Source organism: Chelmon rostratus, chromosome 22 (genome assembly GCF_017976325.1).
Source record: "Chelmon rostratus isolate fCheRos1 chromosome 22, fCheRos1.pri, whole genome shotgun sequence".
Taxonomy (NCBI): domain Eukaryota; kingdom Metazoa; phylum Chordata; class Actinopteri; order Chaetodontiformes; family Chaetodontidae; genus Chelmon; species Chelmon rostratus.
In genome coordinates this window covers 8979995-8994897 of record NC_055679.1, presented here as the reverse complement: position 1 = coordinate 8994897, position 14903 = coordinate 8979995, and the positions used below count along the sequence as shown (strand labels likewise).

The 14903-nt window shown below is 46.1% G+C and overlaps 1 protein-coding gene across 3 annotated transcripts in view; it reads right to left on the bottom strand.

Moving 5' to 3' along the window:
• The window catches only part of foxp2 (forkhead box P2), a 98662-nt gene that overhangs the window by 28293 nt on the left and 55466 nt on the right, over nt 1-14903 (bottom strand). For all 3 annotated transcript variants that reach the window (XM_041963711.1, XM_041963712.1, XM_041963713.1), the window contains 3 exons: nt 11316-11405; nt 1693-1830; nt 1-80 (listed from right to left, as the gene is read on the bottom strand). The exon at nt 1-80 is cut by the window's left edge and continues 10 nt beyond it. In XM_041963711.1, the coding sequence (XP_041819645.1) occupies nt 1-80; nt 1693-1830; nt 11316-11405 (308 nt within the window). The remainder of the gene's footprint in view (nt 81-1692; nt 1831-11315; nt 11406-14903) is intronic.

The window sequence follows — 14903 nt, the reverse complement described above, 5'->3', positions numbered from 1 at the left end:
TGCTTGCCGGGGTGCTGCTGCTGGAGAAGCTGCAGATGAAGCTGCTCCTGTTGTTTCTTATAAAACTCCTGCAGGTGTTGCTGCACACACGCACGCACACACACGCGCACACACACACACAGAGGCAGAGGATAGGAATGAGTTAATACATGTTTGAACAGTACACAGCTCTACATTGTCTCATATATAACCCTGAACAATGCTGTAGTATTCACAGACTATGAAGGACAGTTCCTCAAAGATGCATTTCATTTACTTTCAATGCTCTAAATGACAGAACTCTGACTTTGTGCCATTTTGGGGATGTATAACTAATTCTCATGGATTTACTTGCAAAAACCATCAAAGTAGATCCCTACAGTTAACTAGACATTTTCTCTTTATCTCATCTGCTTGCTCCAGCTGCACTTCACATGTTGGTTATGCAGCAACTGTTGCACATCATAAATAAAAGCTTCTACTGCTTTTGGCATTTGTATCCTCGCTGTCTTTAACAGTCCTCTCCATATGGACTTTTAATCGTCCCACAGTTCTGTAGGGGGCAACAATTCATCATATTAACTACGCATTTGGCAGCCAGAGTGCACTGGCTTCCTTTAGAGTGGCTGAAATAAACAGAATAAACTCTCTCAGGAACAAGTCCGCTACATTGAACTGATTCCTTTAACACACACACTGTGACAGCTATTTAGACGATGATTTCAGTTTTATTTCATGCAATCTTCAGATGGCGTTTTGGCCTGGAAGAGGGGTCCATGAAGCAGGCCAACGGAACGCATGGTCCAGTTGTCCGCTAACTGCCATAGGAATATCCACAGACACTCATATTAAAAATGAATGGGAGCCCTTGGAGCAATTGCAAAATGTTTTGTGTGTTGCTGTAGTCAGTCAAACATAGATGCATCTAACTTTAATCTCTGCTGACTGAGGGCAGGTTTTTATTGCTAGTACTACTAGTGACTGCTGTTGATTTAGGATGACAGATGCTTCATATTCTGTGTGACAGATTCCATTCAAAATGTTTACCTTTGCTATGTTGACACTGACCATGTAATCCTTATAGCACTGCACACAAAACTAAAATGTGCCTTTAGATGCTGTAAAAAAAAAAAAAAAAAAAAAAAGCAGACAGGCATTGCACTGAAATCAAATCTAGCGTCTCTTAATGAAGAGGAACAATCAGAATGACTGACATTCTTAATTAAACAATTCTCTTTCCCTTAATCAAATCTATGAATGAGAAATGCATTTCAACTCTGACACGCGACTGTGCCGAGTGTGCGCTTTCTCGAGCTGATTCCAAACATTACATCATCCGTCACCCATCGCTCAGCGTCTGGTGCTCAGCCTGACTGCGTCCTACTCTCCCAGTCCCTGATGGACGCCTGTCAGGGAATTGAACCAGCGACACACCGGAGACGGTTAATTAGAGGTGACGTGAACAAGTGCGTCAATTTTCAGACTCCTCTTGGTAAGCGTGTCAAGGACACAGGGCATCGGCGGCTGGTGGCTTCAGTACGCCGGAGCACAGGAGTGACTCAGGGTTGTGTGGGGTGTGTGTGTGTATTTGTGCATGTCCAACATACCAGCCTACTGCTGATGGGGCATCTAGGTATGCGTGTATCTGCATGCACCAGAGTGTTTGTGCCTAAATATTTGAGGGCGTGCGCATTTCAGAGCGAGTGTGCGTACCTGCTGCAGCATCACAGCCTGCTGCTGCTGGAGCAGGGCCTGGAGCTGCTGGGGGGAAAGAACCTGCTGCTGGAGGATCTGCTGCATCTGTTGTGGCGTGATCACCTGGGGACTCATCATGGCCACTGACACTGGAACCTGGACGGGGAGGGGTGAGAGAGGAAGGGGTGGAATGAGAAGACAGAAAGCGAGGGGTGGGCAGAAAGCGGGGTTGACAAACAGGAGAGGGTGGGTGAGAAAATTGGAAAAGAAGAGGAGGGTAAACAATCAAAATTTATGAGTGAAATGGATGGAGGGACGAGTAAAGAATGAGAAAGTTGGAGAAATAGATTATTAGAGACGTGCGTCAGGCCTACTGGCATAGATCTACTGGGAGTGTGATAATTGGTGACTGAGAGGTAGGGAGAGCAGGCCTCCCATGGCCGTGACGCTTGGCAGCCTAGAGGAGATGCTGAAGGACAGATGGGTGCTGTGCCTTTGTGTTGCTCATCTTATTTTGCTCTGCCTCCACCCCGCTGGGAAAAGCAGGAGATTTAAATAGACGTAGACCTTAATTAGCAGGACCCTTGAACTCCCCCACTTCAGCGTGCCTATCAGTGCTGCTATTGTGAAACAGCGTGAAAACGCACAACTCTCTAAAGTTGATTAAAGCTGCACTGATGAAGTGGACACATTGGTCGGATGTGGTGGATTGTGGACGGGAGGTTGGGGGTTCAGCACGAACACGTTTTATGTCGGAAGGGAGGGAAATACAAGCGAACGCTGGATGCCTTCTGCGGCACACAAGTTTTACATTCTTACAAACAAGTGTCTCTGCCGCCGTGCCGTTTTGAAGAAACACATGTCATTTTTTGGTGATAATCATTAAAGTAGGAGCTGTCAAACTGCAGGAGAGGAACTTCGCCAAAACAAAACAAAGATACACATCCTGTGTTTCCGCCAAATTCTTCTAATACGGCAGCGCAGGTGAGTTCTGAGGCAGCAGATCAATGGAAAAAGGATCTGTTTCTTTTTGCTCTTTGATTGTGTGCACACTTTAACTGGGGAGTGTGGGCTAACACACATATTATGGAGCTTCAGCTCCTCGTGGCTGCTTAAAAATTGAACAGCTTTTGGAGAGAGGAGATAATACAGTGTTAAATCTGGTTTACTTTTGAGTAGTCTTATGGAAAACAAGTAAATTATTTTCCATACAGTACAAAAACACAATGGTTCACCAGTTGATCCACCTTCACTGAATATGGTTGCATTCAGACCTAACCTGTCTGGTTATAATGATCCCAGATGCATTTGCAGCTTAGTGCACTTTGTCTAGGCTGGTGTTAAAGCTGTCAACTGAACCCTGAACCCACCCGGAACAAGACCCTTGAGAGGTGGAGGGCTCAGTCCAGTCCCAAATGAACACTGGACTGGTTCGTTTGTGGTGAAAACATGATCTGACATCGATCAACTAGCTGGAGAATGAAGCGAGGTCAGACCTGGACGAGTGCACTGAGATATGTTGTATTTGGCCAGCGGACCTCCGTCAGGAACTTCTTGCTTAGATTTTTCTCCATCATCAACTGATCTGATGCCTCCAATCACCCCCTCTTCCATACGTGACCATTAAGATGTAATTAAATCAGCTTAAGTTGTTTCTTGCACAACGATGTACTAATGTAACATGTTTTAGGGCTGGACGCTGCATCTTGACAGACAAGCTTCGTGCTACTAGAACACAGTAAAAATATCAACATGTAGTCACACCTTCACGGATGCTAATTGCGACAGTGTCTGGCATGGAGCTGCCTTGACAGTAGCTAGCCTATATGGTGTGTCAAGGGGCCAATAAGACATCCCTGTCCTCATTGCCAGCTAATCAAGCTGCCTTGATTACTTTCCATGCATGTCTCTCCTCCCTCGCTCCCTCTCTCTCCCTCTCTCCGTCAGGCCTTGACACGTCCTTGTTTAGCTCTCCTCTCCTCGACGCCCACCCCCACCCCAGGTTTTCCCCCCTCTTTGATTAGCCGAGACATTTGCATGGTCACTACACATTTTTCATTTTAGAAGTCATTATGCATTAGTGGCTCCTGATCGCCCGCCTTGACTAATCCTGATGAACTGAAAATCACAGCTGAAGGTCAACTTCCAGCCGGCCCCGCTGCACATTCATATTCATATTCAAACAAATCCTGCCTCCATTGTTCATTAGGGTCTTAGAGAGAAGGGACTCCATCTAAGGTGGAAGAGGCGGAGGAGGAGGAGGAGGATGTTGTGGTACATCTCTTTTCTTCTCTGGACTCCTCTATGCAAGGGTGCAAAAAAGAAAATGCATTCACAATAAGCGAGGTGCTGAACAAAAGCCGTCAAAAGTTGCAAATTAAACAGTCCGTGTGTAATTATGCAAATGCTCTGCTTACACCTTCAATGTTATTAACCCTTAAAGGTACATTTGCTAGGTAAGTAATTACCCCCGCAGTCACTCCTGGTTTTGTGTTGGATGCCATGACAATGGGACGTGTGCAGCTGAGAAACAACATGAGTGATGCACTCATTAAGACTATTAATTGGATGCTGGCTCAAAGATGTTTTGGTTCACAAAAGGGATGCAGGGTTAGACATGTAGGATTTAACACAAATGTATGCGCATGCATATATAAGGTGGAATTAAGCAGAATTTCTACATTGCACCTCAAACAGTTTCCTTGTTGTGTAAGTGGTGAAATATAATCATTTATAGTCGGATACCTCAATCAATGAATAATACAGGATTTCAACAACAAGACCTTCAACAAAGCAAAACATCCAAACAACCAGGTTATGAAATGGGGAACTTCCTTTTACACTTTCATTAGCTTTTTTAGAGACGTAATGGGCGATAATCATCTTCATTTCACCACTGCTCCAAACAAAAAGAGGGGAAGACGGCAGGAGAAAAGGCAGGAGGAAGACAGAGAGGGGAGAAAAGCCACTGGCCCACGTCCATTGTGAAGTGCAGCACAATGCTAATTCCAGCATTTAACTGCATGCTTTTCTGCTTGACGTATCAGAGGCTCCGAGATGAAAGCAGATAAGTAATTGCTCTCCTGGTTCTTATTCTTCACTGACAACCCATAAATTTAATTTTACACACACGTTCATTTACATTTTCGAGTATATGACATGATAATTGCAGGAATATAACACCTCCATTTTGCAGGATACTGCACGAGGGCTTGATTGACGGGAGCGGTGAATTGAAAGGAACAGGAGGCTGAATTGCCTCTCCTCGAAATGATTTTGCCACGAAGGGATAAAATTAATGAGCATTTACTCGACGATGGCAGTGGCGTAAACATCCGCACGCCGTGGATAGACTCTTTTATAGCAGAGGAGCCAAGATATCCAATTGGGCTGTGCCTCTGTTTCTCTGTAATCCAAAAGGATATATTTCCAACACTGGTGCACAAAAAATATTAATGGGATTTATTAAATCGTTTGAAATTAGCTGCTGCTGATGTGGCCACTGGGGACCTTAATAACAAAAAAAGGTGCTTCTCCTGTTTTCAATAGTGCAAATTTGGACGGAAAAGAGCAGCTTGCAAATTATTTTTGAACAAGTCATTTGAACGTATCCCCGGCTTTAAAGACATTTGTAAGAAACATGCTTGTTTTTAACTGGCTTCACCATTTGAACCCCTATTTGTTTATGTCCCTTGTCTCAAAGAGAACGATGAGCTACGTTGACATGAACTTTGAAGCCATGTGGTTTGCCCTCAAAGTTGGAGAGCAAAACAAAGGACCTTTAAATTGGCTCCTGATGTGAAAACACTGGTGGGGCCCTCACCAGAACAAGCAGATCATTACACCACTCTTGTCACGCCCGCAGCCTGTAACCAGCCTCTCCAATGCCTCGCAAAAGGTCAAGCTCTTCCAGAGAGAGCTCAGGTATCTCTTCCAGGCAAAGCTGGCACCCGAGTCTCTCCTTATGTTTGATTTAACTGGGCATTCTGGCATTAAATGCAGAACATGCGCATCTCTGCTGTATGCTGCTCACTGGCTGGCTTACACAGCTGCCTGCCTCGAACTATCTGGACCGATGGACAAATGCACTTCCAGCAATTATGTCCGCTCCACTGTGTGGCGCTTTGTCTTCACAGCCGTGAGTTTTCAGGAAGTCAAATTACCTAAAGCGGGAGATAAGTGCTGCATCAGAGTTCAAACTTCAACGATTAAAGCGGTCCAGCAGAGGAATTCCTTTTATTTGATTTCCCTCCATACAATTCACTCAGCAGTAATCAGCGGCAGTGGGGAGGGGGTGGTGATTAGATGTTGGCCATAAACATCGCGGAGGCAATGAACATGAGGTTATCAACGACAGAGGTTGTTCCTGTAGCACTGGACATGGGACTGTGCTGCGCTACAGACGCTGCTCAGATAAATGCAATGAGAAATTGAAGGGTCCTAGTCGGTAATTACTGTGGATCTGTGGCAGGGAGAGTCACTGCTAATTAAGCCACGAGCTTCGTTTTACACACAGAGAAGGAGAGAGAGAGAGAGAGAGAGAAAGAAATCAAGAAAAAAAAAAAGAAGGGAGAAACTCCACCGCCAACCCCCGTCCCCTATTTCATCTCACTCTCAAGAGCATCCCAGGAGGTGCAGGGCCCAAACTCAGACCCCCCACTCGTGGACTTCTGACCTCTCAACTCCCTTTCAGCTGACTGCTCATTTACTGGCCAATTACTGCCAAATATGGCCACGCGATTATTGATAGCTGTGACTCTCCACTCGAGGACCACGGAGGCTACAGGGCGGCCGGCCTGGTGCGTGCCTCGCTCTGAAGTTCAAGTGTGCGGTCCGCGGGGAGCGCGGGCGTGTGTTCACTGAGTGAAGCCGCATAGGTGCGCGCGCACATGCGTGCATGTGAACCGCGCTCCCTCGGACGCATGATGTGTTTTCAGCTTAGGGAGATCAATACTCCAGATTGTCAGGACTGAAGCTAAGTGGATTACTGAATGTTTTCCTAAATCAATTTCCATAGCAGTTTGGCAGCAGTGCATGGGAAGTGCAATTTATCATAACATAAAGACCCATCATGTAAAAGCCTCTAATAAAAAGCCTGAGGAGATTGGGACGGGCTTAGCACAATTTCCATATTGATTTATCTCTACATGCAGATAGTCATTGATTAAGCCTCTCCAATGCAGTGTACGCTGAATGCAGCCGCTCCTGCACATTGTTTGTGTCATTATCGGTACAAATTGTCACACCTTTATCATTAAACTGGCACAATTCAGCCCCGACTGATGCCTCCCCGCAGGTGCACATATTTCCAGAGCAAATGGGAGTGACAGATAGAAGGGGCGAGACTTAAAAAAAGAGAGTGCAGAGAGAGGAGAGTGCTGAAATAGAGAGAAAGTGAGAGGGAGAGCACAAGTGAGAGCGAGAGGGGGGCAGACACTTCCCTCTGATGTTGCAGGTAATATGGCCTCCACTGGATCAGCCTCTTCATCAGTGACACACAGTAAATTACAAGTGCTTCAAGCAGCTCAGTGAATTATAGTTCATCACTTGGAAAGGCTTTCCCCCTCACCACCGGGGCCCAGGCGTATCAGATCTGCCGGTTAGGATCCAATTAACACCCTGGCCAGAATCATCTGATTGCATGTGTAAGGGCTGGTATAACTCGTTTATTGCACCCATGTATCTTCTGTCACAAGGTAAATTTGTTGCTGCTACATCAAAGGTCTGAGCTACTTTTTTTTTGCTATCCTTCCCTCCCTCTCACTTTCTCTTGATCCCCCCCCCCTCCAAACTCAGCTACCTCGCCTTGGGGTTGCATTTCAACTTCTTTTGCATCACAATGATGAACCTGCTCTGTCCTCGCAATTTAGCAATCTTGTCCTGTAGGTGTTGTAAATGCAGGGGGGGAAAAAAAGAGAGAGGTGGGGTGGGAGATGGGGAGTGAAAAAAAAATCTTGTTTTCTGGTTACAAAAGCAGTAACCAAGGGTGTTTGACTTAAAATGTGCTGACGTTTTTTTTTTCCCCTCTCTTTCTCTCTCAGAGTCAACAGAAGTTTTCCTCATGAATAACATAATATTTTCCCCCTCTCCCCCCCTCTTCATAGTGATAATTTTTCTCTATTTTCAGATCCAACCAGAGGGGATGCAGTGGAAAGATATATTCATAAATGTAAATGTGAACTACCATCCTTTAGCCACGCACGCTGGAGTCAGCTAACCTATGCTGAAGCCTGGCGTTGCAGCCCTTTTCCCTGCACCCGTGCGTGTGTGTGTTCCGGATGAGAGCCAATCAGCAGATGAGAGCTGCTATCGAGGTGATATTGGCTCATTGCTGAAAGTGTGGACCTGACCTTTAAAAGTGTGACACTTCCGAGGATGGCCCAGTGCCCAAAGCCAGCCTGGCTGGGGTGGGAAGGAAGCTGCAGAGTTTACCGAAAACAGGGCTAAACCAACATCTCCGCCGATCCAGAAACCATAGAAGCTTAAATATTTTCATTCATGCTTGGAGCGGAGCCTTGCACAGATGGGACTGAGGTTATGAGGGTATTCGCAGCTTGATAGAGCACCAGAGCGGCAGTCCCAACTCTCAGTGGTTAAGAATTGAACGTTAACTACAGGGAGGATTGGTAACTTTCCCACATGTGACACACACACACACACACACACACACAAGACAGAGCAAAGGGGGTCAATCTTGTCTCGATGCAACACGTCAGGAGCCACCTAAATACCTGGCAGTGTTTGCAGATGATTTGGTGGGATTTCTGGTGAACCTTGAGTCATTCCTGCAAACACGGAGCACAAAGAGCTGCTCACCCACTGTGTGTTAAGCTGCTTTAAGCCCGGCTCTGCCCTGTTCTTTATCAATAATGATCAATAGAGCCACTCACTAACAAGACTTTCCCAAAGTCATTTCTGGCAACGTGAAAACTTTAGCTGCCATTGTGTTTGTGTGTGAGTGCAGGCTGTGTGTGGATGCATTACGTATGTGCGCGCAAGCGAAACAACTGTCAGATTCGTAGGCCACTGTAATCCTCTCCGCCTCTCCTTGTCCGCGTTTCTTTATTTGTATTCCAAATGTCAGTGTATAAATGCCTTTCGGAGGAGGGGCGGGGGGGTATTGCCACAGAGAAGAGGAGAGCGAGGAGAACGGAGAACGGAGCAGAGACGAGAGGGTGTTTGTGTGCCTTGGGAGAGCCGTGTAAGCAGCATGGCGGAGGCAGGGGGGATTTACAGGGAGAAATAGGTGTTTATTGAGTGCTCCCGTGGGCTTACTGTGTAATAATAGACCTGTCACATTACGCAAATGTGGAGAAGCAGCTTGTGTGTGTGTTTGTATGCGTGTTTGTGGGACTGATTTTTTATTTTAAACTTGTGTGCGTGCGTGCATGTGAGTGCCAGAGCCGCCTGCCTCCGCATCATCAACTACTGAGAGGCAGCAATGAGCGAGCGGATAGAATTAGTCAGGCGAGAGCCTTTAGCCGCTAATACGCGTAATTAAAACTGCAAGCTGAGGCACTTAGATGCTTGTGTACTAAATAATTTACATGCCATGATCTATGGATCATTTCCCGCTCTTAAATACCAAAGATGGGAGAACAAGAGGGAAAAGAGACTGGCAGAGGATTTATCAGTATCTCCACCATAAGCAGGATGTCATGGAAATATTAATCCTTTTCCCACTTTCTACTGCGCTAATCATACAAGGGGATCAATCCGCGTGATTCCTCCGGTGGAAAACATGCAGCTTGATTGCCATTGACTCTTATCATTTCGTGAAGCTAACAAAATACTGCACTATGGCACCCATTGTGGCCTCATAATCCAGGTAAATAATGCAGCTTTATTGGGTAAACTCCCCCCAAGACAAGAATAAAATAAAGCTGGTGTTGATAAGAGGGAATAAATAGAACAATAAGAACAGCAAAACAGGGCTTTTTAATCAAGTAAGAGTTTCTGCTGCTTTACACTGATATTTGCACAATGGAGTATTGCAGCTAAAATGTCATTTGAAATGAGTGGATTCAAGGGCACACGGCAGCATATTCCCACCGCAGGAGCCAGAAAGCACCGAGGCCCTGTTTGTGCTAATGTGCATCACTGTGCCTCTGCCATGACTCTCTGCAGGGAGACTTTTTTGGGGGAACAAAGAGGTGAGGGTGTTAATAAAAGCTGGATCAACAGATGGATTAGCCGGGAGCTAAGGACGGGCCCGATCGGCAGGCCCTCCGATTCACATTGATTCATATCGCCAACGCGAGGCAAGGATGGAGTAAGCAAGTGTAAATATTCAATATTTACCATCTGCTGGTGTTATTAGAGACAGGGGCTTGGACATGGGCTGACGGTTATCAGGCACCAAACACTGCTCTCATTCAATATTGTTCTTCCTGCCATGTATGTATTGTACTTGGTGACTATGCAGGCATTTGTAGATCAGGATCCCATTTGTTTGAATCCATTCGCCTCGGCATACAGAGCTCCAAACAGAAGAAGTGACATGGAGCCCAACAATGAGCTACAGAGAGCTCTGGGCTCGTCCTCCCTCCACGGCCACACAAATAAAAAGACCCTTTGAAAACACGTTCAGAATTTCTGATGCCATTGTGCGTGAATATACTGATAATCTTGGCACTCTTGATGAGGTTGAGCTGAATTATATAAATGCAGAAGCATGAGTGAGCCTTTGCCAACCTTATCTCTGCGCCGGTACGTACTGTAATTAGGTACACAGGGGTGTGACTCCAATTGAAGGTGTCGCCATTGTTAGACTCTGTGAAAATATCAACGGGTGAGGTTAACGCCAATTTCCCTGACATTAATGAAATGCACAGAGCCCCTAATGAGGTAAACCATTGCTCCTTGATAGTACTTATTAGCCGAGTGGAGGGCACAAACTCCCACACTTCAATTCCAGACGGCTAAAAATAAATTAAATTAAAGAAAGAAAAAAAACCCCACTAATAACAAAAACACGGAGCAGATGTCAAGGGGCCTTACATAACTAACTGTCTTGTTGACTTAAACGAGCGGGAATGAAAAGAGTGTGAGAAAAATCACCAGGAAGACAGAGGATTGCTGGCAATGTGTTTTTACGTGTGTGTTGCTGTGTGTGTGTGCACACGTGTGACCTTTTCCAAATCACTGACAACTGAAATAGACAGCTCCACGAATCAATCGGGCAAATTAGCGTTGAAGAGTGGAAATGACAGGCGGTTAAAATTAGCCATCTGTGTAACCCACTGGTCAGGCTGACGTGTCTTTCAAATAATAACTAACCTCTGGATCTTCAGCATCTGGATCAGTAGCAGAGCATCGTGCTAGCGTACAGCCAGCGGACAGACCACAATGTGCATCAGATGGCTTTGAAAGCCTCACCGACAAACAAAATGTGTACTTGAAACTACGCAGAAGGCCTTTGGATGAAACTTTGCTCTGAGATCTGCCTCTGTTGTGTTTTTGCTCGTGTCCGCGTGGCGCTCAGCCTCCTGGGGACTGGCTCGCCCAGCTTTAGGATTCCAACGGCGGGTCCGAGGATTGCGTTGGCAAATCAAACACACTTGTGGAACAGAGGAAATCTTCTTTTCGGAGGGGCATGCATTATGGATGGACTTAAGAGATTAGACGGGGAGCTGCTTTACCTGCAGTGGACGCTGCTTGTCCTGGCTCTTTGGAGATTTCAGGCCACTGCCTGGCTGCTGCAAGAGTAATTGCCTCGCCGCTTGTAGGGCCTGGGAAGAAAGGAGCACAAGACAAAAGGCGGCGTGAAAAAAAATGGGAGAGGAAGAGAGAGGAGAGGGAGGAAAAGAGACAGTGAAAATAAACTATTTTTCCGCAGCTGACAGCGCATATAATTCAAAATTTCAGGGACAAAAACCGCCATCGCAGACTGAAAACCCTGCTGAATATCAGCTGGCATTTTCCCGCAACACATTCTGACGTGGTTAACACTGCGTTGGAGATACGTTTTAGTAACAATTCACAGAGCTGTGATCAAGGATAAATACAGTTTGTCTGGAGCACCCATGAAGAAGAGTGTGGAGGGGGTGGTGCGGCTGAAAAAAAAAAAAAAAAAAAAAAAGGCAGAGCGTCAGTAGAATTGACCTGTCTAGTGTGTGCTCAACTGAAATACCCACTTCTCTCGGCAAATTACCGCCACATTTGCATATTCATAATATCAATTTGAAGTAGAGGCAGCACCATGTGAAGTGTCCCTGGGAGCTGTAATTAAAGTTGACAAAATCAACATCAGATTACATTTAGAGTGAATTAACCAGCAGCACAGGTTTTACACTATGCATTACTGGTTGCTTATGAGCAGAGGATGGGTGATAGATAGACAGAAAGATGGACAGACAGATAGAGGAAGAGAGACCTTTCCCCGCCTGATGAAATTAGTTCTGTTTACGCACAGCACCAAAATTTAGAAAAATCGTGTAAGTTGTAAGAATTTGTCACCGACACCTTTTGATGTGTTCGCCAGACGCGCAGATGATACGAATCAGAGGAGGCTGGGATGTGGCGTAATTTATTTCTCTAGGGTTTGATGGGATTACAGATCCCCTCCCGCCTGGCTGTGTGTGTGACGAGCGAGCTCCAGCTTCACAGGTACGGTGGCAGCTGGGCGAGCAGCTTCACTCCAATTCTTCAAGAGCAGATGGATGAAAGAGCGTGGCAGAAAAGAACATTGTGCACAGCTGCTGCTGCTGCTGCTGCTCCACACAGCCGTGTATACCTTGTATTCTACAGGCCCATGAGCATCAAGTGGGAGGGGGAAAAAAAAAAAAAAAAAACAGGCGTGCACACTCACAACACAACAACTTCACAGGTGTTTCTTTTTTTTTTAAAGAGAAAAGAAGAGGACGAGTAGGAGGAGAAGCAAGAAATAATACCAAAAAAAACCCCACACTCAGATGGAGAGTGACACTTCCTCAGGAATCAGGGGTGCTCATTTTATTTTCTGGTGCTTGCCAGTATCCATGACAACAGTTGCCTTGACAGGGCGTGCATATGGCGCAGCTCTGCCAGCTGGTGGGAACAATGTTTGAACTAGTACATTGAGATCCTGAGCAAACAAGAGGAGGAGACGGGAGAGAGGGAGAGAGAGAGGGGAAAAAAAGTTTCCATGTCTTAACCCCTCAGGGAACGCAGCCACCCCCTGATCAATTATGAAAAGACGGGGCGGGGGGTGGTGGTGCTTGGAGAGGTGGTGCTGGGGCGTGGGGGGTTTCTGTCTGTCTGGGTGCTCAGGAGGAGCCAGGCTTTCTGAACTTAAGTAAACAAACACATTACACCAGCACTGGGTCCTAACTGCATTGATCTGTCTCCTTGGTAAGAGGAACCTAGTCGCCACCGGTTTATGTGTGTGTGTGTGTGTGTGTGTGCGTAATGCGACATCTGTAAGCTGAGCCGCTGCCTTTCTTCAGAACACACACACATGCAAAAAGTTGCCTGTAGCACACACTTAAGCACACAAACACCTGCGAATGCAGCTCTGTGTCTTCCTCAAAATGGATAGGAAATCAAACACTGCCTGACTTCCTTTAACTGAAGGCAAAAAGACGAAACAAATTCCTTGAATGCAGCCAATCACACTGCTAATTAAAACACAGGCCCTAATTAATCTCACCACGATTGGCGAATCAAAGTAATTATAAGGTTTATTGAGTCCTGCACACAGTAGTTAGAGGGGAGGCTGTGCGATGAGTGCGACCCGGCGTAGCTGTCAGGAGGAAATGTTTGTCCATGTGTGAATCAATAATGACTCGCTGTGTTATATCCAAAGTCAAGAGAGCCATTCGTTATATTACACGCAGTCAGGAGTACAAAGAAAGAGATGTTTTTAATGGCACATCCAATATCCGTGCCAGGTAAATATGGAGGGAGGTGCAGGTATGAGAGGTGACGCTCAGGGGATCAACTTCCACCCGGCTTATTAGAAAAGAAGTCTGCTCAGACTGCATTAAGTGTGCTTCTCCAAACACAACACAGACCCTATCAACACCAACCAAACTTTCCCAGGGTGGTTTATCGTCCCTGAAACTGTCTGTCACCTCTTCTGTGGAAGCGGGGTTAGCCATTTTTTCTGAGAGTCTGCCACAGTGTGTGGAAGGTAAGGGAAGGATGGGGGGGGGGGGTCCTGTCCCCTCCCTTTCCCAGGCTCTGAGTATTCAGCCATTACAGTAAAAAGCACCAATTTGTGCCACCCACTTCCCACTCCAGAGAGATGGCAAGCTGAAGCCCATCTCAAAGCACAAAAAAGCACAAAATGCCAAGGCAAGTCATCAAAAGTTTGCTGAAGAGCTACCGGAACGGACAAAAACGCAGACGAGTGCAGGCGCACCGTCTATTTAACCTGGGTTGCTATGCAAGAAAAAATGACATCCCCGGTCTATTAATGCACACATTGTATAAACAGCACAATGTGACACATTCTTCAGGATGAGAGAGCGAGCCAGACAGACAGAGAGAGAGAAAGAGAGAGAGAGGAGGAAAAAAGAGCCAGACCCCGCTATATAAATAACAAGGCACTCAGAGGCATATTTGATGTTGATATCCATCACTGAGGTTGGAAAAGAGGAAAAAAACAAGAGGAGGGAAAATAACACACAGAGCGACCAAGACCGCGACATGGGGATCCTTATGAAAATAAGATTCAGCCCAAATGGATCTGGTGTAATTGGTTTCAGATAGTGGGGTCAGGAGAAAGGCGATACAGGCAACTATTATGCGAAAGGGACTGAGAAACAAGAATGTTTACACAGGCATTCCTCTGCTACATTAATAGGCATGCAGAGATCGCTGGAGAGGGAGTGAGAAGAGACTGACAGAGAGGGGAAGAGAGGGGGAACTGAAAAAAAAGAAGAAAAAACATATCAGCCATCCATTCATCCCTCCCCTCCCACTATCCTCCACTCTCCCAACCCCAGTGTTTAGACTCCATACAGAACGGGGTAATAAGGAACACCTATCACAATGCACCTTTGTAAGGAGCATGCAAAGATCTTAAACAAGCATGAAATACATTAGCAGGCCCAGGCAATACCGGGCCAAACCATTACAAATCCCCAGATTGCTTATTGTGTGTGGCGGAGAGGGGGGAAGAAATAAGCCATCCGCCAAGAATGTCACTCTTTCAAATCCACCTGGAGACTGCACGATACGCAGCCATGACATTGGAATTGGATATGTGTGAGGGACTGTGACATTGTGTTTGGACAGTGCAGATC